The sequence below is a fragment of the Mus caroli genome, unplaced genomic scaffold (assembly GCF_978045245.1).
Source record: "Mus caroli unplaced genomic scaffold, Mus_caroli_1 scaffold_8, whole genome shotgun sequence".
Taxonomy (NCBI): Eukaryota; Metazoa; Chordata; class Mammalia; order Rodentia; family Muridae; genus Mus; species Mus caroli.
Genome location: NW_028227263.1, coordinates 124,446,357 through 124,471,467, shown reverse-complemented (window position 1 = coordinate 124,471,467; position 25,111 = coordinate 124,446,357). Strand labels below are relative to the sequence as shown.

Below are 25,111 nucleotides of genomic sequence, written 5' to 3'. Positions count from 1 at the left end.
TTCTGCCTCCGAGAGGTCTGTACACGTTGCCAGCACCACCAGGCAAGCATCCACCTGCTGAGCCACACTCCCATTCCTCTTTCCCTTTTCTTCCTTTCTCCTGCAGACTCCCATGGGCTGCTCACAACTGCAGTTAACTCCAGCTCCATGGGGGGATGGGGACACACACCCTCTTCTGGCCTCTTTGGGTACTACAGGGCTAGGCTCTGCCTGAGCTATGCTCTCAGCCCTGAGGTTAATTCTTTAAAAGTTAACAAGAATTCCTCATACTTTAAAAAAAAAAAAAAAAGGGGGGGGAATTATTTATTTTATGTACATGAGTACACTGTAGCTGACTTCACACATAACAGAAAAGGCATGGGATCCCATTACAGATAATTGGAAGCCACCACGTTTGGTTGCTGGGAATTGAACTCAGGACCTCTGCAAGAGCAGTTAACCACTGAGCCATCTCTCCAGCTCTACTTTTTAAATTTTTATCTTTTTCTAAGACAGATTTCTCTAGTCCAGGCTGGCCTGAAACTCACGATTTTTCTGCTCAGTCTCCTGAGAGCTGGGATTAGAGGCAAGCAAGCACTGTGCCTAGCTTAGGGGTTAATTTCTGTGGTGAGAGGCAAGTGCATGTGTGTGTGTGTGTGTGTGTGTGTATGCACACATATTAAATGCTTGTTAAATACATGAACTATCTGAGAGGCCCAGGGCATGCTTTGGGGCTGAGGGCAGGACCTCAGTAATGGAGTGGGGACCGCATCCATTCCCCCCACCCCCCAACCCCAGCCCAGGCCACTCACAGGGGTGCTAGTGCTGTCCTTCCGCCGCTCGGGGATCTCTGCCTTATTGGGGTTGTGGGCACTGCTGACCATGGGGCTGGAGGGGGGCAAGCCTCGACTTCCACTGCCCACTGCACTGCAGCTCGCTTTCCGACCCGGCAGCCGCTCTTCTTTGAGCTCCGTGTCTCCCGTGCTGGTTGGGCTGCGCTTCGGGTGCAGCGGGGCAGGGGACGGGCCACCTGATGGAGGGATGGGACCAGTTAGAGCTGGGGTCAATAGAGACACAAGAACCTTAGGACACTTCACAATAGCTGCAGTTTCTTTCCAGGCAAGTCTGGTCTATACAGAGTGCAACCAGGCTAGCCAGGGCTACATAGTGAGTCCTTGTTTAATGCCCACTCATGCATGTATTTATGGCTGTGTCTCCTGTGACCAGCTCTTGCGGCTGTGACATCTTCATGACAGTAACCCCTGAGTTAAACAAACTTGGTCTTCCTTAAACTGCTCTCCTGAGAATATTTTCCCACAGCAACAGTAAAGAAACTAAGTACCAGACTCCCACAGAAACCACACCCCACATCACTATGGAGTTGACAAGAAGGCAGGCTCTCAGCAGCCACACTGTAAGTGGAGTCCTGTGCCCTAGCTTTGCCAAGGTTAACCCTTTCTGAGCCTGCCTCAGGATCCAGGTTACATGTGAGGCAAACTCTCAAGCAGTCCAAGCTGTCCAGGTACTAAAGAGTTGGCTCAGGGGACCCAGGTTCAATTCCTGGCACCCATATAATACACCTAGCATCCCTCCCTGTGTGAGTCACTCCTCTCCAGCCAGGTGACATGCCCACCTGTCAACCCAGCACCAGAAAGGCTGAGGCAGGAGGATGATGAATTTGAGGCTGGTCTGGATTATCTAGTAAGATCTCAACTTCACTGCTACAACCATTTCCCTGGCATCTGTAGTTAGCTCTAGATAGCTTCTGATTGCCAGTCAAGGCTGGGCTATACTTCCGGGATTGGGACACTCACAGAAGTCACTGTGACGGCGCTGGCGGTGGTAGGTGGAGGAAGAAGCCCGTTGCCCTTTGTTGTGGCTGCTGCCTTTGCTGGAGCTTGTCCCATTGGTGGTGTCGCTGGGCGCCCGCACCCGTGCCAGGGCCAGCCCTGGGGCACCCCGGTCCCCACCCTCCTACAAGAGAAAACACGCAAGGCACCTCAGCCTTCTGTCCAAGCGGCTGGCCCCAAGTCCCTCCACCCAAGGCCTGAGGCCCCATGACCTCTGACCTCAGTCTTCCTGCCCAGCAGGAGGTAGGTGGCGGTCACCTCGTTGTACTTCTGGTTGGTCAAGGCCTCTTTGATTTCTTCCCGTGTGTAGCCCATACCCACCATCACCTCTGGGAGATGGATGGAGAGAAGGGTCAGTGTCCTTTCCCAGGCTGTCCCTTCCACCCCCTGTGCCTCTCAGTAGTGTCTGCCCTTCTCCAATCTGCCAGCAGATACAGGGTTTCTTCGAAGAATATTCCTTCCGGAATAAGACCAGTTTGCTAACCCCTGCCTGCTCCTGCCCAGGGTAGGGATGTGACCCAGGTCGGGCCAATCATTGTTCAAGCCTCAAAGGACACTGGATGGATCAACACACATGCCACCAAGTTTTGAAAAGTCAAAAAGTTCCACCCCTAAGGCATCACTGATAGCATCAGAACAGTCATAAGATGTCACACCCCAGCCCCTCCCTGGGGGATTCTAGGCAGGGGCTCTACCACTGAGCCACGCCCCCAGCCCCTCACTGGGGGATTCTAGGCAGGGGCTCTACCACTGAGCCACGCCCCCAGCCCCTCACTGGGGGATTCTAGGCAGGGGCTCTACCACTGAGCCACGCCCCCAGCCCCTCACTGGGGGATTCTAGGCAGGGGCTCTACCACTGAGCCACACCCCAGCCCCTCACTGGGGGATTCTAGGTAGGGGCTCTACCACTGAGCCACGCTCCCAGCCCCTCCTTGGGGGATTCTAGGCAGGGCTCTACCACTGAGCCACGCCCCCAGCCCCTCACTGGGGGATTCTAGGTAGGGGCTCTACCACTGAGCCACACCCCCAGCCCCTCACTGGGGGATTCTAGGCAGGGGCTTGTTATAGTAATTTTCATCCCTGATAAATCTGTATAAAAACACACACACTCCAGTTATCACATTTATAAGTTTTAAGCCTAGACTGGGCAGCTCTTTCACCACACCAACCTATTCCCCAGCTATGAGACCCTTGCTACTTACAATTTCTCCCAGCCACACAATTCTGTTCCATCTTCCTCTTCCTCTTCCTCCCTCCTCGCTCTCTTCCTCTCTTTCAGACTTCCTGTCCCACCTTTTACTTCCCCAGCCCAACCACAGGTTCTAGCCTTTATTTGTCCAGTTAAAATGGGCAAAAGATCCAAGGATGAGTGACTGCGCAGTGGAGGGCAGCCCCTCCTGAGGAAGCAACATTAACATCAGAAAATAGCATCAGGGCAACCCACAGCAGGGGCTCTTCCCCTGAGCCACATCCCAGCCTGAAAGTGTGTGTGTGTATGTATGTATGTATGTATGTGTGTGTATATATATATATATATTTTTTTTTGGCAGGGGGGTTGGGTTTTTTTCGAGACAGGGTTTCTCTGTTTAGCCCTGGCTGTCCTGGAACTCAGTCTGTAGACCAGACTGGCCTCGAACTCAGAAATCCACCTGCCTCTGCCTCCCAAGTGCTGGGATTAAAGGCGTGCACTACCACTGCCCGACTGAAAGTATAATTATTATCCTGGTACTTTCTATTGCAAATTATGAAAGCTGACCGTGTGGACAGATTCCTATGTTGGTCCATTGATTCAGCCGTGGAACAGAAGGGTCTTAGATTTATTTGTTTGTTTTGTTTTATGCAGGATCTATCTCAGGTTGCTCAAGCTTTGGCACTGCTACGTAATTGAGGACGACCCCAAATGCTTGGATTACAGGCACACGCTGGCATTCTGGGTGGATTTCAACTGTAATGAGTTATTTATTTATTCAATGCATGTGGATGCCTTGCCTGCATGTTTACCTGTACACAACCTGCATTCCTGGGACTGCAGTTATTGTGAGCCACCATGTGGGTACTGGGAATCAAACCTGGGTCCTCTGGAAGAGCAGTTAGGACTCTTAATTGCTGAGCCATTTTTCTAGCCCCAGTGATTTGTCTTTTTAGCCCTCAAAGTTGAAGCTCCATTGTGTCAGGCATCAGCATTTACCCAGCAGGTAGGGAGGTAAATGCCCTACCACTGAGCCACACCCCAGCCCCTCATTGGGGGATTCTAGGCAGGGGCTCTACCACTGAGCCACGCCCCCAGCCCCTCACTGGGGGATTCTAGGCAGGGGCTCTACCACTGAGCCACACCCCCAGACTCCCACTGGGGGATTCTAGTCATAAGTACATAAGTAGATCAGCTTCCTCCCCTAATTTGTACAGCTCTGAGCTGGCCTGTGTGTATATTGCTATTTCCTAGACGCACAGAAAGGGAAAACACTCGCTCAGGGTCACACAGCTCGAACATTCCTCAACTACTCTCCCTAGCTCAGTGGTGAGCAGAGGCAATGGCCACCAGCCTCGGCTCTGTGGCACTGACCCCTGAGCCAGAAGCACCTGCTTCCTTGACCCTCACCAATTCTCTTGGTGTCCCCGAAGTCCTCCTCGGGTTCCGTGTATGGCTTCAGCTCCTCACCCTCATAGCCGATGTTGATCCATTTGTCTTTCATGATTTGCTGAGGAAAAGGGAGACAGATATGAGAAGGAAGGGAAGGTGCCAGCACAGGGCACAGAGCTTCCCATCCTCCAAGGGGGACTCCCCGCCGAGCCTACCACCCCCAAAACTGAGAGCTTGTGGAGACCTAGCCAGCCGTCCCACCCCGCCACAGCCTTTCTTACCACCCTCCTCCTCCTCCGCATCATCTGGGTCCCCAGCACCCTGTAATCATCCTAAGAGCTCATTAGCTTAATTACTGACATGGCAGGGACCATCCAGGAACCTCCTCCTTGCTGACTGCCTCCACTCAGAGCTGATCCCAGCCAGGCGGGAGGGATGGAGCCACAGGGATCAGGTGACAGGAAGAGCACAGAGGGTCCCAGGAGAGGGCTCACCTCCAGAGTACAGCGTTTTGCGGGGTTCAGCACCAGAAATCTCCGCAGAATGCTCTCGCAGTCTGTAGACATGTAGAAGGGGACCCGGTACTTTCCTCTGAGGACTCGCTCCCGCAGCTCCTGCAAGAACAGGACAGGGCATGCTCACCCCTGCAGACAGGGCTCACCCGACAGCCAGCCATATCCAGACCTTTCTGAAAGATCAGATTAGGTGATGGATGTTCCAGCCCCAATATACTAAGAAAACCTTAGCTCTGCCTTCCTGGCCACACTTTCTCATCGGTGGAAAGGAGGCACCCTAAGGCCAGCCACTTTAAAGTCTTCCTCTCTCCCCTGCTTTGAGACAGGGTCTCATGGAAAAGAGCCTCCACCTGCCCTGCGATTCACTTCAAAAATCCTGGGATGACAGCGTGAGCCCCCATGCCCAGGTTATACGGAGCTTGGGGAAAGAATGGAGGGATTTCCCTTGGCTTCACAGGCCATCAGCCAAGCATGTTCCTAAGACCCTTACCCTTAAAATTTCTAGTTTGTTTTTTTTTTTTTAATTGAAAGAAAAAAAAATTCAGACAGGGTCTCACTGCATAGCCCTGGCTGTCCCAAAATTCGCTCTATAGATCAGGCTGGTCTCAAACTCACAAGATCTGTCCATCTCTGCTTCTGCCTCCCCGATCCTAACCCTAACCCTTCGCAGCCTGAAGTTTCTTTTAATAGACTAACTTTTCCCCCTGCCTCCAGATTTAGAAGACAGAATCTCACATAGCCCAGGCTAGCCTCAAACCTGCTGCATAGCCAAGGATGACCTTGAACTCGACCATTTTGCCTCTGTCTCTGGAGTGCTGGGATTGGAGGCATGAGACATCACAGCCCATTAATGCAATGGTGGGGACGGAACCTAGGGTTTCCTGCGGGCTAGGCACGCGCTCTACCAAAGAAAGGCACACGCTCATCTACAGAGCGGTCAGCATGTGAAGACAGGCTTACAGTGTGAAGGGCCCACCACTGCCCCCACCCAGTGTCTCTCTCCCAAGCAGCCATGTTGTTCCAAAAATCATCTTCATGTGTTTCTTTACCCTGGAGTTTGGGAGAATGGGTCTTGTTACACAGACGGGACGACCCGTGAACTCACAATCCCCCAGGTTCAGCCTCCCAAAGCTAGAAGCCACCAGACTTGGTGTTTATTATTTGTATTTCTTTCTTTTACATGCATTGGTGTCTGGCCTGCATGTATGTCTGTGTGAGGGTCCCCTGGACATGGAGGTACAGACAATTGTAAGCTGCCCTGTGGGTGCTGGGAACTGAATCTGGGTCCTCTGGAAGAGCAGACAGTGCTTTCAACTACTGAGTCATCTCTCCAGCCCACAAGATACTCCTTTTATAAACATTTTTAAAAAGTTATATGTCTATCTAGGCTTGTGTGTGTACTGCCCACAGAAGGCAGAAGAGGGCGTGTCATGGTTTGTATATTCTTAGACCAGGGAGTGGCACCATTTGGAGGTGTGGCCTTGTTGGAATAGGTGTGACCTGGTTGGAATGGGTGTGTTACTGTGGGTGTGGGCTTAAGACCCTCACCCTAGTTGCCTGGGAAGTCAGTCTTCCACTAGCAGCCTTTGGATGAAGACGTAGAACTCTCAGCTCCTCCTGTGCCATGCCTGCCTGGATACTGCCATGCTCTCACCTTGATAATAATGGACTGAACCTCTGAACCTGTAAGCCAGCCCCAATTAAATGTTTTTTATAAGACTTGCCGTGGTCATGGTGTCTGTTCACAGTAGTAAAACCCTAACTAAGACAGAAGTTGGTACTGGGAGTGGGGTATTGCTGTGATAGGCCTGACCATGCTTTTATTTGAAAGAATGTGGATTTTTGGACTTTGGATTTGGAACTCAGTGGAATGCTTTAAATGGGGCTTAATGGGTCATCCTAGTAGGAATATGGAAGACTTTGTTGCTGGGAGTAATTTGAACTGTGTTGACCTGGCCCAAGAGATTTCAAAGGAGAAGAATTTCAGAATGTGGCATAAAGACTGTTTTTGTGGTATTTTGGTGAAGAGTGTGGCTACTTTTTGCCCTTGTCTGAAAAGTCTGCCTGAGGCTAAGGTGAAGAGACTCGGATTAATTGCACTGTCAAAGGAAGTTTCCAAAAAGCCGAGCAGAGACTTCGTTCTCTGGTTAAGTCTTATGAAGAGAAGTGTGAACAAGCATAGCAAGCTAGTAAAGAACATCCCTCCATGGCTCTGCATCAGCTCCTGTTTCCTGACCTGCTTGAGTTCCAGTCCTGACTTTCTTCAGTGATGAACAGCGATGTGGAAATGTAAGCTGAATAAACCCTTTCCTCCCCAACTTGCTTCTTGGTCAGAATGTTTTGTCCAGGAATAGAAACCCTGACGACTGAGACAGGGCGCTAGATCCCCTGAACCCTGACTGAGACAGGGCGCTAGATCCCCTGCAGCTGGAGTTATGGGAGTTGCGAGCCTTCGGCTCTGGGAGTCAAACTTGGGTTCTCTAGAAGAACAGCAAGTGCTCTTAGCTACCTGTCCATCCCCTCACATGGACACTGGCAATGCACACCTCCACTTCCACAGGTTAGAGACACAGGTTCAAGAAGGGACTTGCCTGAGGTATTCACAGAGAACGTTTGAGCTCACAGAGAGCTGTGAGGACGGCTCAGCTGTAAATGCCTGACAGGCATGCATTAGGACAGGAATCCAGACACCTAAATCCCACCAAAATGCCAGGTGAGCACGGTGGACTCCTCTTGGTCCAGCCTTGAAGACAGAGATGTTGTCACCAAAGCAAGATAGCCAGGAAGACCAGACACATGTGTGGCTGAGGGGCCTAGCCTCACTGATAAGGTGAAAGAGAGGAAGATCTCCAACAGTAACCTCAGGCCTCTTCATGCATCCACACACACACAAGAGGACACAGAGCTGGAGAGACGGACAGAGTGGCCTATGGCAATTGCTGCTTTTGCAAGGTACCTAAGTTCGATTCCCAGCACCCACATTAGGCAGCTCACAACCTTCCATCTTTGACTCCAGTCCCAGGGGATCCAATGCCCTTTTCTGGCCTCACAACATTTGTTCTGAGCAAACACATAAATAATTAACAACATGCAAATAGAAAAAAAAAATAAAACAACATGACTGAACTGCAGACACCAGCACAACAGGGCACAGCAAGTGCCTGGGGCAGCTGAACTATTAGCCAGACCCTTGGAAAAGGTCTTAGCCTCATGCTGGAAGTTCACAAAGGTTATTCCACTATAAAAGCCATTCTCGCCAGGCAGTGGTAGCGCACGCCTTTAATCCCAGCACTTGGGAGGCAGAGGCAGGTGGATTTCTGGTCTACAGAGTGAGTTCCAGGACAGCCAGGGCTAAACAGAGAAACCCTGTCTCAAAAACAAACAAACAAACAAACAACAACAACAAAAAGCCATTCTCTCTGTACTGAAGGACACTTCAAGTGCCTCACAGTTTAGCCTCAGCAAGCGTGAGGGCTGCTGTTATACAGAAGGTTATAGTGTCAGGGTCTTTAATTAAAGGACGGGTTGACACAAGGTCAAAGGGTACCCTTCATCCTGGTACAAAAAGAGAAAGGTATTTCCTGCCTCATTATGTTACGTCCTCTCCTGTGGTAGCCAATACTTCCTGGCACAGGAGCAGCTAAGGAATTCCTCCAGTATCTACCCTTTGGGGGACATGCTGAAAAATAAGTGACCTGAAGCCAGCCACAAGTCAAATCACTGAGTCCCCCAGTGAGGGGCTGGGGTGTGGCTCAGTGGTAGAGTCCCTGCCTAAAATCCCCCAGTGAGGGGCTGGGGGGGGCATGAGTCAATATTCCTGAGACAAATAATGTCTAACTGGCCTAGGGTGGAGGCCAGCACTGTTTCAACGTTACATTTCCTGTGTGTGACCGGCCACAGGAAAATGTTTCTAGTCTCAGGAGATAACCACCGTAGTCCTTAGGGACCAAAGGACACAGTGTCTACACTGAACTGTCCGGTGGTCCATCAATAAAGACAGGACGACGTGCATACGGAGACAGCTCTGGGCTGGATGTCAGCCAGCATGGCCTCCTGAGAAGTACTGGGTGTCTCTATTCTATCCCTGCAACTTGTCCATGTACTGGCAATGTTTCAAAGCAAGAACATCAAAAGAAAAATGAAACCCACCTTCCAGTCAAGTTGAAGACACACACCCCACACTTCCCAGTAACTCCCAGTTATCTGGGTCTGTGTTCCTCTGAGCACCGAGCCCCAGGCCTCGACTGATAACGATGTTCTATTTGCTCACTCCCTTTGTTTTCTGCCTGGATCTACCATAGATAATCCACCAAATGCGGATGCAGTCTTTCTGTGGGCTTTTTCTTTGTTTGGTGGTGCAACGGCTAAACCCAGGGCGTCCTGCCCACTGAGCTACAGTCCCAGCTCCCTTGGACTTTCCTTTGGGGACTGGGTGTCACTAAGATGCCCACACTGGCCTTGAATTTGCTATCTCCCTGCCTCAACCCCTTCCAGTGCAAAAATGACAGGCTGGTCCCATTCAATACAGAGAAGGAACAAAAGAAAAAAAAATTAAATTCACAATTCTGAAAAGTTTGAGTGATTCTGGTGAGTACACAATTATTTTCACTACTAGTTTCAGAATATATGTTTTATCATTTTAAAAGAATACTTAAGAATACTTGAGAAAGTTGGGGGGGTGTGGCTCAGTGGTAGAGCCCCTGCCTAGAATCCCCCAGTGAGGGGCTGGGGGCGTGGCTCAGTGGGAGAGCCCCTGCCTAGAATCCCCCAGTGAGGGGCTGCGGGCGTGGCTCAGTGGTAGAGCCCCTGCCTAGAATCCCCCAGTGAGGGGCTGGGAGTGTGGCTCAGTGGTAGAGCCCCTGCCTAGAATCCCCCAGTGAGGGGCTGGGGGTGTGGCTCAGTGGTAGAGCCCCTGCCTAGAATCCCCCAGTGAGGGGCTGGGGGTGTGGCTCAGTGGTAGAGCCCCTGCCTAGAATCCCCCAGTGAGGGGCTGGGAGTGTGGCTCAGTGGTAGAGCCCCTGCCTAGAATCCCCCAGTGAGGGGCTGGGGGTGTGGCTCAGTGGTAGAGCCCCTGCCTAGAATCCCCCAGTGAGGGGCTGGGGGTGTGGCTCAGTGGTAGAGCCCCTGCCTAGAATCCCCCAGTGAGGGGCTGGGAGTGTGGCTCAGTGGTAGAGTACTTACTTGGCTTTAGTTCCATCCCCATCAGCAAAATCCCTGAGCGGTTTATCTGAACCCAGCTCCCCCTCCCCCATCCTAACGTTAAGCAAGCACTAGTCTGCCCCCACTTTCTGTGGATTTCCCTAATCTGGGCACTGCACAGAAATGAAACCCTGCCTTCTGTCACTGCTTGTGGGGCTCGCCCACCCCTCCTGCCATGTTTCTGTCTCTCTTACATGCATTGGATCTGAAAAGCCTTAAATGGGGCATGACCCAGAAATTTCTAATGATTTTTTTCCCCCAGAGCAGGTCAATATTAGAACCAAAATCCACCAGCTGTTCAGCTCACAGCTTGGGGCCCAACAGTGCCAGCCATACCGGGGCAGTGGGCACCAGAGCCACCCCAGTTCCTCATCTGACCACATGACCTCAGTCCCATCTGATCCTGCCCACTCCATCCCTGGCACCTTGAGGTTGTGCCCATCAAAGGGCAGGGAACCGCTGACCAGCGTGTACAGGATGACACCCAGGCTCCAGATGTCCACCTCTGGCCCATCATACTTCTTGCCCTGGAACAGCTCTGGGGCGGCGTATGGGGGGCTCCCACAGAAGGTGTCCAGCTTGGAGCCCAGCGTGAACTCATTGCTGAAGCCGAAGTCGGCGATTTTGATGTTGGCCTCGGCATCTAGCAACAGGTTTTCAGCCTGAGAGGGAAAGAGAAGCCAGGGGATGAAGCCACAGTCTTGTCTCTGCCTGCCAGCGCTGGAATTACAGGCCTGCACCATCACACCATGTTTACATGGGATTGGTAATACAGCCCGCTTTTTGCATTCTAGGCTAGTATTCCTCAGGGTGACCTACATCTGAAGCCTGGTGACAATTTATCTGAGGCTCCACAGTCCAGCCTTAGTTCTGATGGTCTCCATCTGGACCTGGGAAACCACTTTGGTCAATTCCAGTCTCCTCCACTAGGTGGCGTACAACCTCCAGGTTAATTCTCCCCATCAACCTAGCCAAAAATGATAGTAAAGTGCCTGCCTCATAGAGCAAGTATCCATAAGCTTCTACAGCCATTCCATGTGGGCTCCTTTGACCTCATTACATAGCCCAGGCTGTCCTCCAACTCATGGAAATTACCTCCTGAGTGCTGCGATTGCAAGTTTGTATTCCTGTCCCTGACATAAGGCTTGCTAATTAAAAAGCTACTATAGAGCCTAGGCTTGCTTCAAACTCATGGTAATTCTCCTGCCTCATCTTCCCGAGGACTGGGATTGCAGGTGAGACATGCACATCCAACTCTCCCCAGTCCCCAGGCTGTGCTTGCTTTTGTTGTTGCAACTTTGAGGCAGGGTCACATCTAGCTGAGGCTGGCCTTAGTGGCCCCTTTTTGTCTCCTGTGGTTGAGACTTGAACCCAGGGCCTTGCACACATCAAACAAGCACTCGATTACACACTACATGCGTAGCCCTTGGCCTTGAACTGATCCGCAAGCCTGAACCACCCAAGACCTGAGATTGCGGGCCCTCGCCACACTGGGCTGGCCCCAGGGGTTGTTCTCATTACATGTATCTTCCTGGGGACCAGGACGGGAAGTACACATCATATGGCGGTCAGAGGCTAACTGTGTACAGCCAGCTCTCTCCTCCCATCATGTGGGTCCCCAGGGATTGAACACAGGCTGACGGAAGTGTAGAGCAGGTGCCTTTATCCACTAAAGCCACCTCAGGACCATCCCCCAGGGCTATGAAAAACAATGAAAAACTCTGTTCCTTGGGCACAGTCTGCTTTAAAGCCCTCACTGCCAATAAAATAGAGCAAAATAAAAGAAATAATAATAATAAAAAGGAGGCGGGCAGTGGTGGCACACACCTTTAATCCCAGCCCTCAGTAAGCAGAGGCAGGTGGATCTCTGTGAGTTCGAGGGTGACCTGGTCTATAGAGCGAGTTCCAGAACAGCCAGGGTTACACAGAGAAATGGAAAAAAATAATCAAAATAAATAAGTGAATTAATATAAAATAAAATAAAGCCCCTAGTGTGCCCCAGCACACAGGAGGTGCTCCGGAAGGGTAACCCAGACCGGCCTGTGTGGAGCCCTCTGGATGCTACAGGCACCTGGGTTGGGCCTTAGGGGTCTCTTTCCCATCCTTGTTGCCTGTCCTGTGCCTCGCTGCCATCCTAGGACTCTGAGCTCCCAAGACTGTGGAATAACTTGGGCCTGAAAGCCAAGTTCTCAGGGATTCTAGAAGGTCCACATGTCAGAGACACAGCGACCCTGAAGGCCGAATACAGATAGCCTATCTCATCCCCATGGCCATCCTGAGGCCGTCCCAGGACACAAGTTCCCGTGGCTGTCCCCCCACCTCCATCACGTCACAGATGCGTGGGAAAGAACCTGGGGCACTGCAGCTGGGGAAGGTCAAAGGGAGGAGCAGGGAGCGTGAGGCGTGGCTGGCAGCTGGGCTCTCACAGTGGGAGGGGCTTACCTTTAGATCCCTGTGTACAATGTTCTTCTGATGACAGTAGTGCACGGCTGACACGATCTACGGTTGAAGACAAGTCATGTGGGAGGCCAGAGTCTTCCATGTCCCTTGCAGCCCAAAAAGCCACCACCCACAGCTGACCTACCTGCCCAGTACTTCTCTGGGCACCAGTCGAGGACCTGGGGGCTCAGCCAGGTTCAGAGAGCATTGAACACCGGGACATCATCTATAGTCTCACAGGCAGGTCTGTCTCTGTCTCTCTCTCTCTGTCTCTCTCATACACACACATACACACAAACACACACATGGATACATGCATGCACATGCAGGTATGCACACACGCATGTCCTTGGTTGTTGTATCAAGACCTTGGGACTAGTCTATGTTTGGGAACTCCAAAGTGTCCCATGCAGGGAAACAGGTATGTGGCCCCAACTCACCAGGGCTACAATCTGTACCTGTACCTGAAGGTGCTTACTCTACACAAAGGGTGCCCTCACACCAGTAGTACATACAGTGGTGCCCACTCACAGGCCACACACCCTGAAATGCTTCTCACACCCGTGCATCTTCTCATTTCACACCTATGGATCTTCTCACCCTGAATCTGTTCTTCATTCCTGCATGTCCACTCACCTCACACCTGGGCCTCACACCTGCATGTCCACTCACCTCACACCTGGGCCTCACACCTGCATGTCCACTCACCTCACACCTGGGCCTCACACTTGCATGTCCACTCACCTCACACCTGGGCCTCACACCTGCATGTCCTCTCACCTCACACCTGGGCCTCACACCTGCATGTCCTCTCACCTCACACCTGGGCCTCACACCTGGGCCTCACACCTGCATGTCCACTCACCTCACACCTGGGCCTCACACCTGCATGTCCACTCACCTTACACCTGGGCTTCACACCGGTGTGTCCTCTAACTTCCATATACACTCTCACACACCAATGTCTACACCCTAGATGAGAGTGGGTGAATCCTCCACACCAAGCACCTGTAGGTCCTGCCACCCAGAAGCCCCACCCCCATCTTGCCACTCCAACGCATGCAGCTACCTCACACCTACACACACTCCTTCAAGGACCCACATACCTTCCTCTGCATCTCTGAGTTTGTGTATGCGTGTTGACATCAGTGTGCTTCTCAATTGCTCTCCCACTTTATTTACTGGGAAAGGGTGTCTCTCTCACTGAACCAGGAGCTTAACAATCCAGCTAGTGTAGCTGCCCAGCCACAATGAGCCCAGCTGCCTCCTGAGTGCTGGGATGGAGGCTGGCGCTGCCACACCCACCCCACAGGGCTCAGGGAACTAAACTCTAGCCCTCTGGCTTGCTTAGCAGGGCAGCATCCACGGAGCCATCTCCCCAGCCTTTCTTTATGTTTTTCCTTTCCTTCCCTTCCCTTCCCTTCCCTTCCCTTCCCTTCCCTTCCCTTCCCTTCTCTTCCCTCTCCTCTCCTCTCCTCTCCTCTCCTCTCCTCTCCTCTCCTCTCCTCTCCTCTCCTCTCCTCTTCTCTCTCTCTCTCTCTCTCTTTCTCTCTTTCATGGCAGGGTCTTGTATAGCCCAGGCTAGCCTCAAACTCTATGTGGCTGAGGATGCCCCTGATCCCCTGGCCTGATCCACCCCAGCTTTGCCATGCAGATTCCAGCACTTTTCCCCACCCCCACCCCACCCAGGCCTCAGCATTCACTCACCTGTACACCCACCGCCATCACCTGAGCCCTGGCCCCCCAACAGCCTCCTTCCATCTGGGTCCCTGTGCATCCTCATCCCTGCATATGCTCATGTACATGGCACCCTGTCTCTCACCTGCCGGAACTTGGCTCGAGCCTCCTTCTCCTTCATGCGGCCGTGCGACACGAGGTAGTCAAACACTTCTCCTGCAGAGAGCAAGAGGGGTGAGAGCTGGAGCCAGAGGGTGCAATGGGGGAGGGATTGGAAAAGCAAGGTGTGGTGGGATGTGTGAGAAGGGCACGGGGTCTGGGGGGGAGTGTGAGCAGGGCAAGGGGGTCTGGAGGGGGCGGTTCACGAGCAGGGCACAGGGATGGGAGGGTGAGAGCAGGATGTGGGTGTCTTGGGGGTGGTGTGAGAGCAGGGTGTGGGGGTCTGGGGGGATGTGATAGCAGGGGGAGGGAGTAGGGGAATGTGAGAGCAGGGCCTGGGGGTCTGGGGGGTGAGAGCAGGGTCTGGGGGTCTGGGGGGTGAGAGCAGGGTCTGGAGGTCTGGGGGGTGAGAGCAGGGTCTGGGAGTCTGGGGGGTGAGAGCAGGGTCTGGGGGTCTGGGGGGGTGAGAGCAGGGTCTGGGGGTCTGGGGGGTGAGAGCAGGGTCTGGGGATCTGGGGATGTGAGAGCAGGGTTGTGGGGGTCTGGGGGAGATGTGAGAGCAGGCACAGGGGTTGGGGGGGTAGCAGAGCGTGGGGCAGAGCCTCACCTGCGCTAGCGTATTCCATCACCAGGTATAGCGTCTTCTCCGTCTCTATCACCTCAAAAAGCTTCACTGTGGGGAGGGTTCGAGGTGTTAGGTTAGTGTGGAAGAGCTGGCCATTCTCCACCCAGACTGCAGCCATCTGCCAATCCTCTCGTGCCTCCCACCAGAGCCCCCATGGCTCCCTACGCCCGCCCAGCCAGGTTTTCCCTGCTGCTCAGCCTCCCTTTCTCTACACAAGAGCTTCAGCTCGATAAAGCCTAGGACCTGTGCCCATGTTGCTGGCATTCACAGTCGGCAGTTACGCAGTCAGTGCACGTCATCGCCACATCCAGGCGCGCTACACTGTGCTCCGCTCAGTGACCACCTCTGCTAATGACCGTGAGTGCCATGGTCCACATGGACCTGAACAGGCTAATCTTAACCTGGTCATTACAACCCCGGTACTGATCCCAGCTCCAGAAAACAAAGCAGATGCCCAGGGAGCCTCAGCCAGGCAGGAATGACTGACTGCACTACAGTGGCCAGGTCTCTCTCTATGACAGTCCCGCCCTCCCTTCCCAAGGGCTCCACCACAGCCAGCTTCCATCCGCCCATGGCCAACCCCCGTCCCCTTCTCACCGATGTTAGGGTGGTTGAGTCCCTTCATAATTCGGACTTCTCTGAACAGCTGGGCAAGGCCAGGAAGGAAGAACAGACAGTTTTGAGTGGTGGGGATCCCTCCCCTGCCAGGCCTGGTCGGGTCCCAGCTCTCACCCAGCACTTTGTTCCCACCCTGGTCCTTTCTCTGGGCCTCACCTTCTGCAAGCTACTGGGGTTCAGCTGGGTCTTATCAATGATCTTAATAGCGACCTGAGGGTAGAAGAAGGTGGAAAGGTCAAAATCCCCCAGCCCAGATCCCACAGCACGTTTGGGGCCAGCCTAGACTACATGAGACATGTGAGACATTATGTCAAAAAGAAATTTTTTTAAAATATTGAATATTAACTGTTAATTGAGCTAAGTATAGTGGTCCAGGCCTAGAGTACCAACAACTGGGAGGCAAAGTGAGTCAGAGACTAGCCTGGTCTACATGGCAAGTCCTAGTTTAACGAGAGGCCGGAGAGATATTAAACACAGTGACTGCACCGTGTGGAGTTCAGTCGCCAGCACCCACCTGGTGGCTCCCAACCATCAGTAACTCCTGTTACAAGATACCCACCGTCGTCTTCTGGCCTCCCTGGCTCCCTTCACACAGGTACACATGCCCACCAGCAGAAGCACAGACACACAATTTAAATAAGTGAATCTTATCTCAGGTGTGGTGAAGCACTTGGGAAGCAGAGGCAGGAGGATCTCACTGAGTTCTGGGCCAGCCTGGTCTACATGATGAGTTCCAGGCCAGACAAGATTGCACAGGAAGACCCTATCTCAAAAGGGGAAGAAAAAAACCTAAAAATTAAAAACGAAAATAACAAATCTTAAAAAAAAAAAAAAAAAGCCACCTCTGGAATGGAGTCGTCCCCACATATGGGGACCAGCCTGTGCGCCATGGGGAGTGGGCCCTGTGCCCTTGCCGGCTTCTCTTTTTTGAGAATTTTGTCAGGCACTGTTCATGCCAGTATTGAGACGATCATATGGCTCCTTTCATCTGTGAATGTGACGAAGCACAGGAATAAATTGTGGAAAGAAAAACAACTCCACATTCCTGGGAGGGGCCCAGCGCTGGAACCACAGCGACGTGCAGACGGTGCGGATGGTGCCGACTCCATCCCTGACACTATGTTTGAGATGGGGGGCGGTGGTGAGGTTGCTCAGAGGCAAAGGTCACAAGCTTGACACCCTGAGTTTGAGCCTTTGAGCTGATGGGGTGAGAGGAGATGGGAAATGCTTGCAATTTGTCCTTTAACCTCTCTATATATGCGCACTCCCAAAATAAATGAATGGAGAAAAATGAGAACAAAACAAGTTTTGATTTGAGCCTTAGTCAATCTAGCAAAATCCTATCTCAAAAAAGGAAAGGGTTTTCATTTGTATTTACACTGATGAGTAATAGCAGCCTGCCGTTCTGACTCTTAAGGTTTGTTTTGCTTTGATTTTTAAATGGACTGGAACTCACTAGGTAGACCAAGCTAGCCTCTGAACTCACAAAGATCCCCCTACCTCCATCCTGAGTGCTGGGATTAAAAGCATATGCCACCATATCTAGTTCTTAAGAGTTCTGGGTTGTCTTGTGCTCCTGAGCACCAAACTCAAGCCCATGTACAAGCCAGGGAGGAAACCCCTCTACCACTGAGCCACACCCCCAGCCTCTCCCTGGGGGATTCTAGGCACGCTTTGTACCGTAGACCTACTGCTTTTGTGGCCAAATAAATACAGAAAATAGGGAATAGGTACCAGCGTGCTGCATACACGGAATCCAGACTCAGGAAGCAGAGAGAAGAGGATGAGAGTCTGAGGCTACACAGTCAGACTTGTTCTTAAAACACAAACAGGCTCTGGAGAGATGGCTCAGTGGTAAAGAGCACTGGCTGCTCTTCCAGAGGACGTGGGTTCAATTCCCAGCATCCACATGGCAGCTCACACCTGTCTGTAGCTCCTATTCCAGGGCTTCTGACACACTCACACAGACACGGAAGCAAACACCAATGAATGTAAAATAAAAATAAATTATATAAAAACAATTGGTTTAAAATAACAATCAAGGCATGGTGGCACACACCTTTAATCCCAGCATTCAGGAGGCAGAGGCAGGCAGATCTCTGGGTGTTCAAAGCCAGCCTGGTCTGCCTGGCAATTTCCAGGTTACCCAGCACTACATAGTGAGACCCTGTCTTACAACAACACAATACAGCCACAAAACAAACAAACACCAAGCAAACATAGTATATTACATACACATATGAAACTATCAAATAACAAAATTAATCAGTAAAATAACTGTGGAAAGAAACGAAGCGGGCAGGCTGGAACCAAGATAAAGTACCTACTGTAAGCTCTAGGAACTAAGTTCTAACTCTCAGCACTCTTGTTAAGAAAGCTAGACTTGGTCACGAGAGCTCAGAATCCAGCACTGGGATGGGAAGCAGGGCAGGGATGGAGATGCTGAGCTTGTTGCCAAGGCAACCTCTCTAAAGCCACAAGCTCCCATCACAAGAAGAGATGAACCCATCACAAGGCAAACTGGTAGAAACCAAAGACATCTGATGTCCTGCTCTGGTCTCTCTCTCTCTCTCTCTCTCTCTCTCTCTCTCTCTCTCTCTCTCACACACACACACACACACATACCCACACACCCAGTAAACAGACAAACAAAAAACACAATAAAAATACACAAAACCCAAAGAGGAAGGCAGGCAGGAAGGCAACACCGGTGACCTAGGACTTCCCAACAGTTCAAGGACCCTCTAACTGGTTTTCTTTTCCTATTGGGACTATTCTAGAAAATTGTGAGCGCGCAGAGGATGGAGAGATGGCTCAGCACTTAAGCCTTCGAGCGCTTTTCCATGGGACCGTGCTCAGTTCCCGGCACCCATGTCAGACAGCTCACAAGTGCCTGTTACAGCTCCAAAAACTCTGAGGCCTTCTGGCCTCTGTGGGCACTGCAGAGAGATCTCTGAGTCTGAGGCCAGCCTGATCTAGAGAGCAAGCTCTAGGGAAGCTAGGGCTGCAGAGAGACCATGTATCAAAAGCAGACAAAACCACCTGTAAATTCTGAGCAAGCTGGGCAATTTTATGAGGTAAGAAGGCCAGCCAGGTCTACCCTTGACCTCACATCACATCTTGCCTTTTGATCTCCCGCCTCCGCCGGCCACAAACCTCAGCCCCTCGGTCACTCCCACTCACCTCCCGGCCCGTGAGGATGTGCCGAGCCAGCTTGACTTTGGCGAAGTTGCCCTTCCCGATGGTCCTTAGCAGCCTGTAGTTGCCCACATGGGGTTGTTCCTCAGGGCAGGAAGCGATAGAGTTCCGGCAACGGGCACCCAGGGAACGGCTGGACCAGGACGGCCCCTTGTCCGAAGATCGTCCACTGCCCAAGGTGCCATGCTGTGTGGAGAGAAACATGTGAGTCACCCCTGTCCCTTCCCACTGCAGTGACACCCTGGGGCCAAGGTGGCTCTCTGGAGCTCTGGACACTGTGCCCTGGAGTCCTTTTGCAAACTTGAGCCAAGGAATGGGCATCCCTTAGGTCCGCCTCATCCCACAAAGGTCTCCCACAGGGGCTGCCGCTGCCTTGGGTTCCTTCCTAACACCAAATAAACCAGGCGTGGCTCACACTTGTAAGTCGAGGCAGGGGGATCAGGAGCATAAGATCGTCCCCCACCACACAGAGTTCCAGCCTGGGCTACAGAGCAAGCTACTCCTTTTCTTTCGTTGAGACAGGCCCTTTTGAAGCCCAGGTTGGCTTTGAACTGACTGTGTAGCTGAGGGCAGCCTTAACACTCCACCTTCTTGGCTCCACTTCTCAATAGCTGGGATGATAACTGTGGACCACACTGGGCTCTACATCGTTCAGTCTCAAGGAGAACCAAGGGCTGGGGAACATTCTTGGTGGTGGGTGGAGCACTTGGCTTCTTGGCACAAGACTCAGGGTTCTGTCCCCAGTTTCTGTCCCTAGCAGTACACACAATGAAGACCTCTGAGATGGACCACCAAGGTCTCAGGTGTGCCTGTCTGCCAGCATCTCCAGGCTACATTCTTCTTTAGAATGCTGACCTCAACCTCCAGTGAGTGTCACCCTTCATGCAGATCCAATACCCCATCCTGGCAAGCACAAATCCCAACACCCTAGCTCATCTGCCAATGCCCGTGGGCCAGCCCCAAATCTATTTTTCTTAGGGTAGGTTAATGGGCAGGGTAGGAAAGAGTCTCAAGTAGCTCAGGCTGCCCTCAAACTTAATATGTATCAAGGATAACCTTGAACTCCTGATACCCCAACACTGGTCAACCCAATGTTGGGATTTCAGGCCTGTGTCACACCTGGCCTTCCAGCCCCTCAATTTTACATCCTGTGCACATGTGCCTCCTCATGCCCAGTTGGCCATCTCAACATTTTACAGTGGTCTCCTCAATACCAACGTCCCAGTTTTGCATGGTTTGAAAATGTTACAGTGCAGTTTAGCAATGTTTTTCCTTTTACTGAGTTTTTGTTTTTTGTTTTTTTTTTTTGTTTTTTTGTTTTGTTTTTTTAGACAGGGCCTTATGTAGCCCAGGCTGGCCTTGAATTTAACATGTAACTGAAAATGGCCTTAACCTCCCTGTCATTAGTCTTCCTCTATTTCAGCATGTTGTTAATCTCCTGTGGTGTCCTATTTATTGACAGATTTACTTAGTTTTAATGTTTTGATTCTGAGTCTCACTCTAGAGCCCAAGCTGGGCCAGAATATGTAACAATCCTCCTGCCTCAGCCTCGCAAGGCTGGACTTACATGTATGTCAGGATTTATGTCACAGATGAGACAGGATCTCATGTAGCCCAGGCTGGCCCTGAATTCCTCATACTCTTGCCTCAGTCTCCCAAGTGCAAATGGCAGGCCTGTGCCCAGCTTGACCCTAATTTGTAAACACCCTCATCGGCTCACGTCTACAGGGGAAGAAAAAAACAGAGCTTGGAGCTGCCACACCTGGAAGCTTCTGGGAGGTCTCAGATCATACGCCAAGAATTGGGGGGCACTGTTCCCACATCACCGTTGCCCCAGATTCACCAGCAAACAGCAGAACTCTTTATCCAGCCCTGTCCTCTCGCCCCGGCCACTCTGTCCACCTCTCCATGAAACACTGTTTCGTCCTGACAGTGACACGCGCCCCGCCCTGCCATCTCCCACGCCATCAACTCCTCTGTTCCTGCTGGCCTGTCCCTCCTCAGCCTCCCCAACGAGGTGACCTGCACAGGCCCAGCTGCCCTGTCCTGATTGGGAACCTCCAGGGACTGGGCCTTCCTTTCTTGGCTGCAGCTCTGAGAGCCAGAGGCTCTGGCTGATCTCCCTCCGTGTCCTCCTCACGGCTGGGGAAAAACAGGACACAGGACAGGGAGGAAGGGAGAAGGCTGGACAGTCAGCGAACCGAGGCCTGGGCTACCCGTGGCAAGGAAGCTCTGCCAGGCTACGCCACAGCAACGACCTGCATTTCACAAGCATGGAAAGCCAAAAGAGCCTTATTCAACAGGCAGGGGAAACTGAGGCATAGAGCTGAGATCTGAACGCAGCCTTTTTAGCAAACAGACATCCCTTGTAAGTATCACATTAGACTGATTCACGCTTCTACACCTGTTTTTGTCTTTTTTTTTTTTTTCCTAGACAAGGTTTCTCTGTATAGCCGTGGCTGTCCTGGAACTCACTCTGTAGACCAGGCTGGCCTCGAAATCAGAAATCCACCTGCCTCTGCCTCCCAAGTGCTGGGATTAAAGGCGTGCGCCACCACCTCCCGGTTTGTTTTTGTCTTTTTTATGTGCAGTTCTCTCATACTAGAAAAATACTCCTCCACTGAGCCACGCCCCAGCCCCTCACTGGGGGATTCTAGGCAGGGGCTCTACCACTGAGCCACACCCCAGCCTCTCATTGGAGGATTCTAGGCAGGGGCTCCACCACTGAGCCACGCCCCCAGCCTCTCATTGGAGGATTCTAGGCAGGGACTCCACCACTGAGCCACGCCCCCAGCCTCTCATTGGAGGATTCTAGGCAGGGGCTTCACCACTGAGCCACGCCCCAGCCTCTCATTGGAGGATTCTAGGCAGGGGCTTCACCACTGAGCCACGCCCCCAGCCTCTCATTGGAGGATTCTAGGCAGGGGCTGTACCACTGCATTATGTCTCCAATACCCACTTCTTTTTTGTATATGTATGTGTATGCAGGTATGCTCACCTATGGAGGTCAGATGTCAGTTTTGGGCATTTTCCTCTATTACCCTCCACTGAAACACACCCTCTTCACTGAACCCAGAGATTGTCATGTCAGCTAGACTGGCTGGCCCCAAGCACCTGTTATCGGCCTATCTCTAACTGCCCCACCCCCCCACCCAATGCTGGGGTTACAGGCATGTTCCACCATGCCCAGCTTTTACGTGGGTGCTGGAATCTGAACCCAGGTCTTCATACTGGCACAGTAAGCACTTTACCCAGTGAGCTGTCTCCCAGTCCCACCTCCCAGCCCTCACTTTAATTTGAATTTTGAGATAAGATCTTGAAAACTTGAAATCCTTCTGCCTCAGTTTCCCAAGTAGCCGAGCTCACTGCCCTTACTCCACCACCCCTGCTTGCCATGCGACTTTCACGCAGAGGATGATACCATCGGCCAGGTCTTGTATAAACTGACCCCTCACCTACACTCAGCTCCCAACCGAGCCCAGGGAGGAAGGTCCTGAACCCCCACAGACGAGGGAGAAAGAAAGGCTGAAATAGATGGGTGCCAGCCACATGCACCCAGCTTCCTCACAAGGACATGGCCACCAGGCATGGCATCCCAGCTACTTGGGAAGCAGAGACAACCTTAAATTCAAGGTCTGTCTGAACAATGGAGTGGGTTCAAGGACAGCCTGAGCAACTCAGGAAGATACTGCTTCAGAGACAAGTAAAAGAACTGAGGACTTGTTAATTAGGGGCGGGGGCGTGGCTCAATGGTAGAGCCCCTGCCTAGAATCCCCCAGTGAGGGGCTGGGGGCGTGGCTCAGTGGTGGAGCCCCTGCCTAGAATCCCCCAGTGAGGGGCTGGGGCGTGGTTCAGTGGTAGAGCCCCTGCCTAGAATCCCCCAGTGAGGGGCTGGGGGTGTGGCTCAGCGGTAGAGCCCCTGCCTAGAATCCCCCCAGTGAGGGGCTGGGGGCGTGGCTCAGTGGTAGAGCCCCTGCCTAGTATGTGGAAAACTCTGGCATTAACTCTCAGTACTGTGCTGTGGATACGGTGGGCAGATCCCCGGCCTGTGGTACGGCCCCTTGCCCAGCCAATAAAAAGAATAAGATTACCCAACACTGGTACTCTCACCCCTCACCTGTCCCCGGCTTATGACACTCGTTCCCCAGCTCCTGTGGGTCCAGCCACAGTGACCATTCTCAAGCCCAGACTTGGAAGGTTTCCCCAAGGCTCAAGCAGGGAAAGCGCTTCAGGCTCCTGAGTGTTGATCCTCCCAGATGCCACCACCACAGCTCATGGCTCAGGGCCCCAGGAGCAGCCGGCGGGTGGTAGAGATGGAAGATAAGGTCTCTGATCCCTGCTGAGTTAGGAGCCTGGAGAAGAACCCCTGTTGGGTGTTGCCAAGGGGCTCCCTCAGACGCAGGAAGGCACTCCACTGAAGGCTGCATGGCTGAGGGACCCCTGCAAGGGCACAGCTGGGGCAGGGGATGACACAACCCCAGGGGTCAGGGGCAGAAGCTAAAATTGGCCTGCACTATCAGCTGGCCTGGATCCGGATCCCTCCAGATGGACAGACGACTGGTGCCTGAACACCACACCATGCCTGTTGCTAGGGAACACAGGGAAGCTGGCCCTGGTCTCCACAGCTCTAGAAGTTGGTGTAGAAGAATGTGACCCTTTGTGGGTATCACTCAGTAAGCAGGTAGCAGGGAGGGGTCTGCAACCTCAGACTGCAGAAAGAGACAGATGTCACCCAAGACAAGACAAAAGTTATCTTCATAGGCTGGAGTCAGGGGACAAAACTACCCATCTCAATACCCCCACTATACCCCAACAATCTTAGGAACGCAGGGAAGAGGCTCAGAGAGGCGAGGTCACTGGCCTGAGGTCACACAGTAGTGTGATGTGAATCTGAGTTTATTTGAATAATTAAGGTAGTGATAATCACAACATGTGACCTGAAGAAGTCCCTGTCAGGGAGGTGTCCCCATCAACCCACTTACAAGGAAACTGAGGCTGGAGCAGACTCTGGGAGCTTGCCTGACAACTAATGACAGCTGTAGTTGGGAACACACCGCCTTCTGACTCAGACCCACAGTCATGCCAGCAACCGAAAGCCATGAGCGCCGCCTATGTACCATCCATCCTTCACCCACATGTCTCCGGTAATTCTTTGCGGGACTCAAGTCGTTACCCCCCACCCCTCCAACACACACATACTTTCCAAGGCCGGAATCAGGCTCAGAGAAGGGGAGCCAATAGCCTGAAGACACAATGCAATCTGGCACATGGAGGCAGCATTTGAACCCAAGACTCTGGAACCATGTACCTCTCTGGACTGGCTGAAACCTCCAACTTGAAAGAAACCTAAGCCAACAGGGGAGAGGGGCAGAGGGGGCATTATCTGATATCTACCATATGCATTAGAAACACAGATAAAGGCCTAAGGCTGTACTCGAGAGGCAGAGGCAGGTGGATCTTGGTGAGTTCAAGGCTAGCCTGGTCTACCTAGAGGAACTCTTGTCCAAAAACAGAAAGTGTGTGGCTGGGCTCTGCGCTGAAGGTGGTGAGAGGGTGGCAGGTAGAGGAGCCAGCATAAGCGAAAATGAATCGGTAAGTTGACTTTTAGACACCTGGAAGGCGAATTATGGGAAATGCAGGGGAGGGGTGCAGGGTCCTGCGGCTGTGAGAGAAGGAAGACCCTGGCATGGGAACCAGAGGATCTGGGCTCAGTAAACTCCCAGATGTCAGGGCTAAAGGCCCAGGCAGGGCAGAGTAAAGGGAGAGGGGAAGGCTTAGGGCCTGTGGAGGGCAGGAAGCTGAGGAGGGGGGCTTCCTCCAGAAAGCCCAACATCCACAAGGAAAGGGGGCTCTAGTTAGCGGGGGGGGGGGGTGAGGAGGGGTTGAGGAGGTGAGACTGGGGAGAGCCTCAGGAGGCGACCAGAGTCAGCCTGGTCTGGGGCCTGGAACCCTAGCCCAGGATGGGAGGGAGCCCGCAGGGTTGGAAGCCAAGGCTTCCCTTAGAAAGACTGGACGGGTCCCATCTAGGGGACCCCAGAGGCGACTAGGATCCAAGGACAGGGCAACCTGGCACAGCAGGGTCAGGCCAGGGAGTGGAGACACCTTGAAGGAAGCGGGCAGGGCCCTGCGCCCAGGTGCCGTTTGGCTTCCTGGGGGAGGCAGCTCGCAGGAGCCCAGGCGGAGCTGGGGACTGGCCAGGGGTAGCAGGGGAAGCCAGCACCTCGACTCGGCAAGAAGCAGGGAGGACAGCAGGGCCAGACTGGGTCGGGCC

General features: G+C 52.6%; 1 protein-coding gene across 2 annotated transcripts in view; it reads right to left on the bottom strand.

Annotated features, from left to right (window-relative positions):
- Positions 1-25,111, bottom strand: part of Mark4 (microtubule affinity regulating kinase 4) — a 33,377-nt gene that overhangs the window by 7,476 nt on the left and 790 nt on the right. For both annotated transcript variants that reach the window (XM_021166828.3, XM_021166827.3), the window contains exons 2-13: positions 18,826-19,026; positions 15,799-15,852; positions 15,622-15,670; positions 15,007-15,072; positions 14,386-14,456; positions 12,567-12,623; positions 10,550-10,786; positions 4,905-5,024; positions 4,429-4,528; positions 2,049-2,158; positions 1,794-1,953; positions 792-1,009 (exon numbers count right to left, since the gene is read on the bottom strand). In XM_021166828.3, coding sequence (XP_021022487.1) covers positions 792-1,009; positions 1,794-1,953; positions 2,049-2,158; positions 4,429-4,528; positions 4,905-5,024; positions 10,550-10,786; positions 12,567-12,623; positions 14,386-14,456; positions 15,007-15,072; positions 15,622-15,670; positions 15,799-15,852; positions 18,826-19,026 — 1,443 coding nt within the window. The remainder of the gene's footprint in view (positions 1-791; positions 1,010-1,793; positions 1,954-2,048; positions 2,159-4,428; positions 4,529-4,904; positions 5,025-10,549; positions 10,787-12,566; positions 12,624-14,385; positions 14,457-15,006; positions 15,073-15,621; positions 15,671-15,798; positions 15,853-18,825; positions 19,027-25,111) is intronic.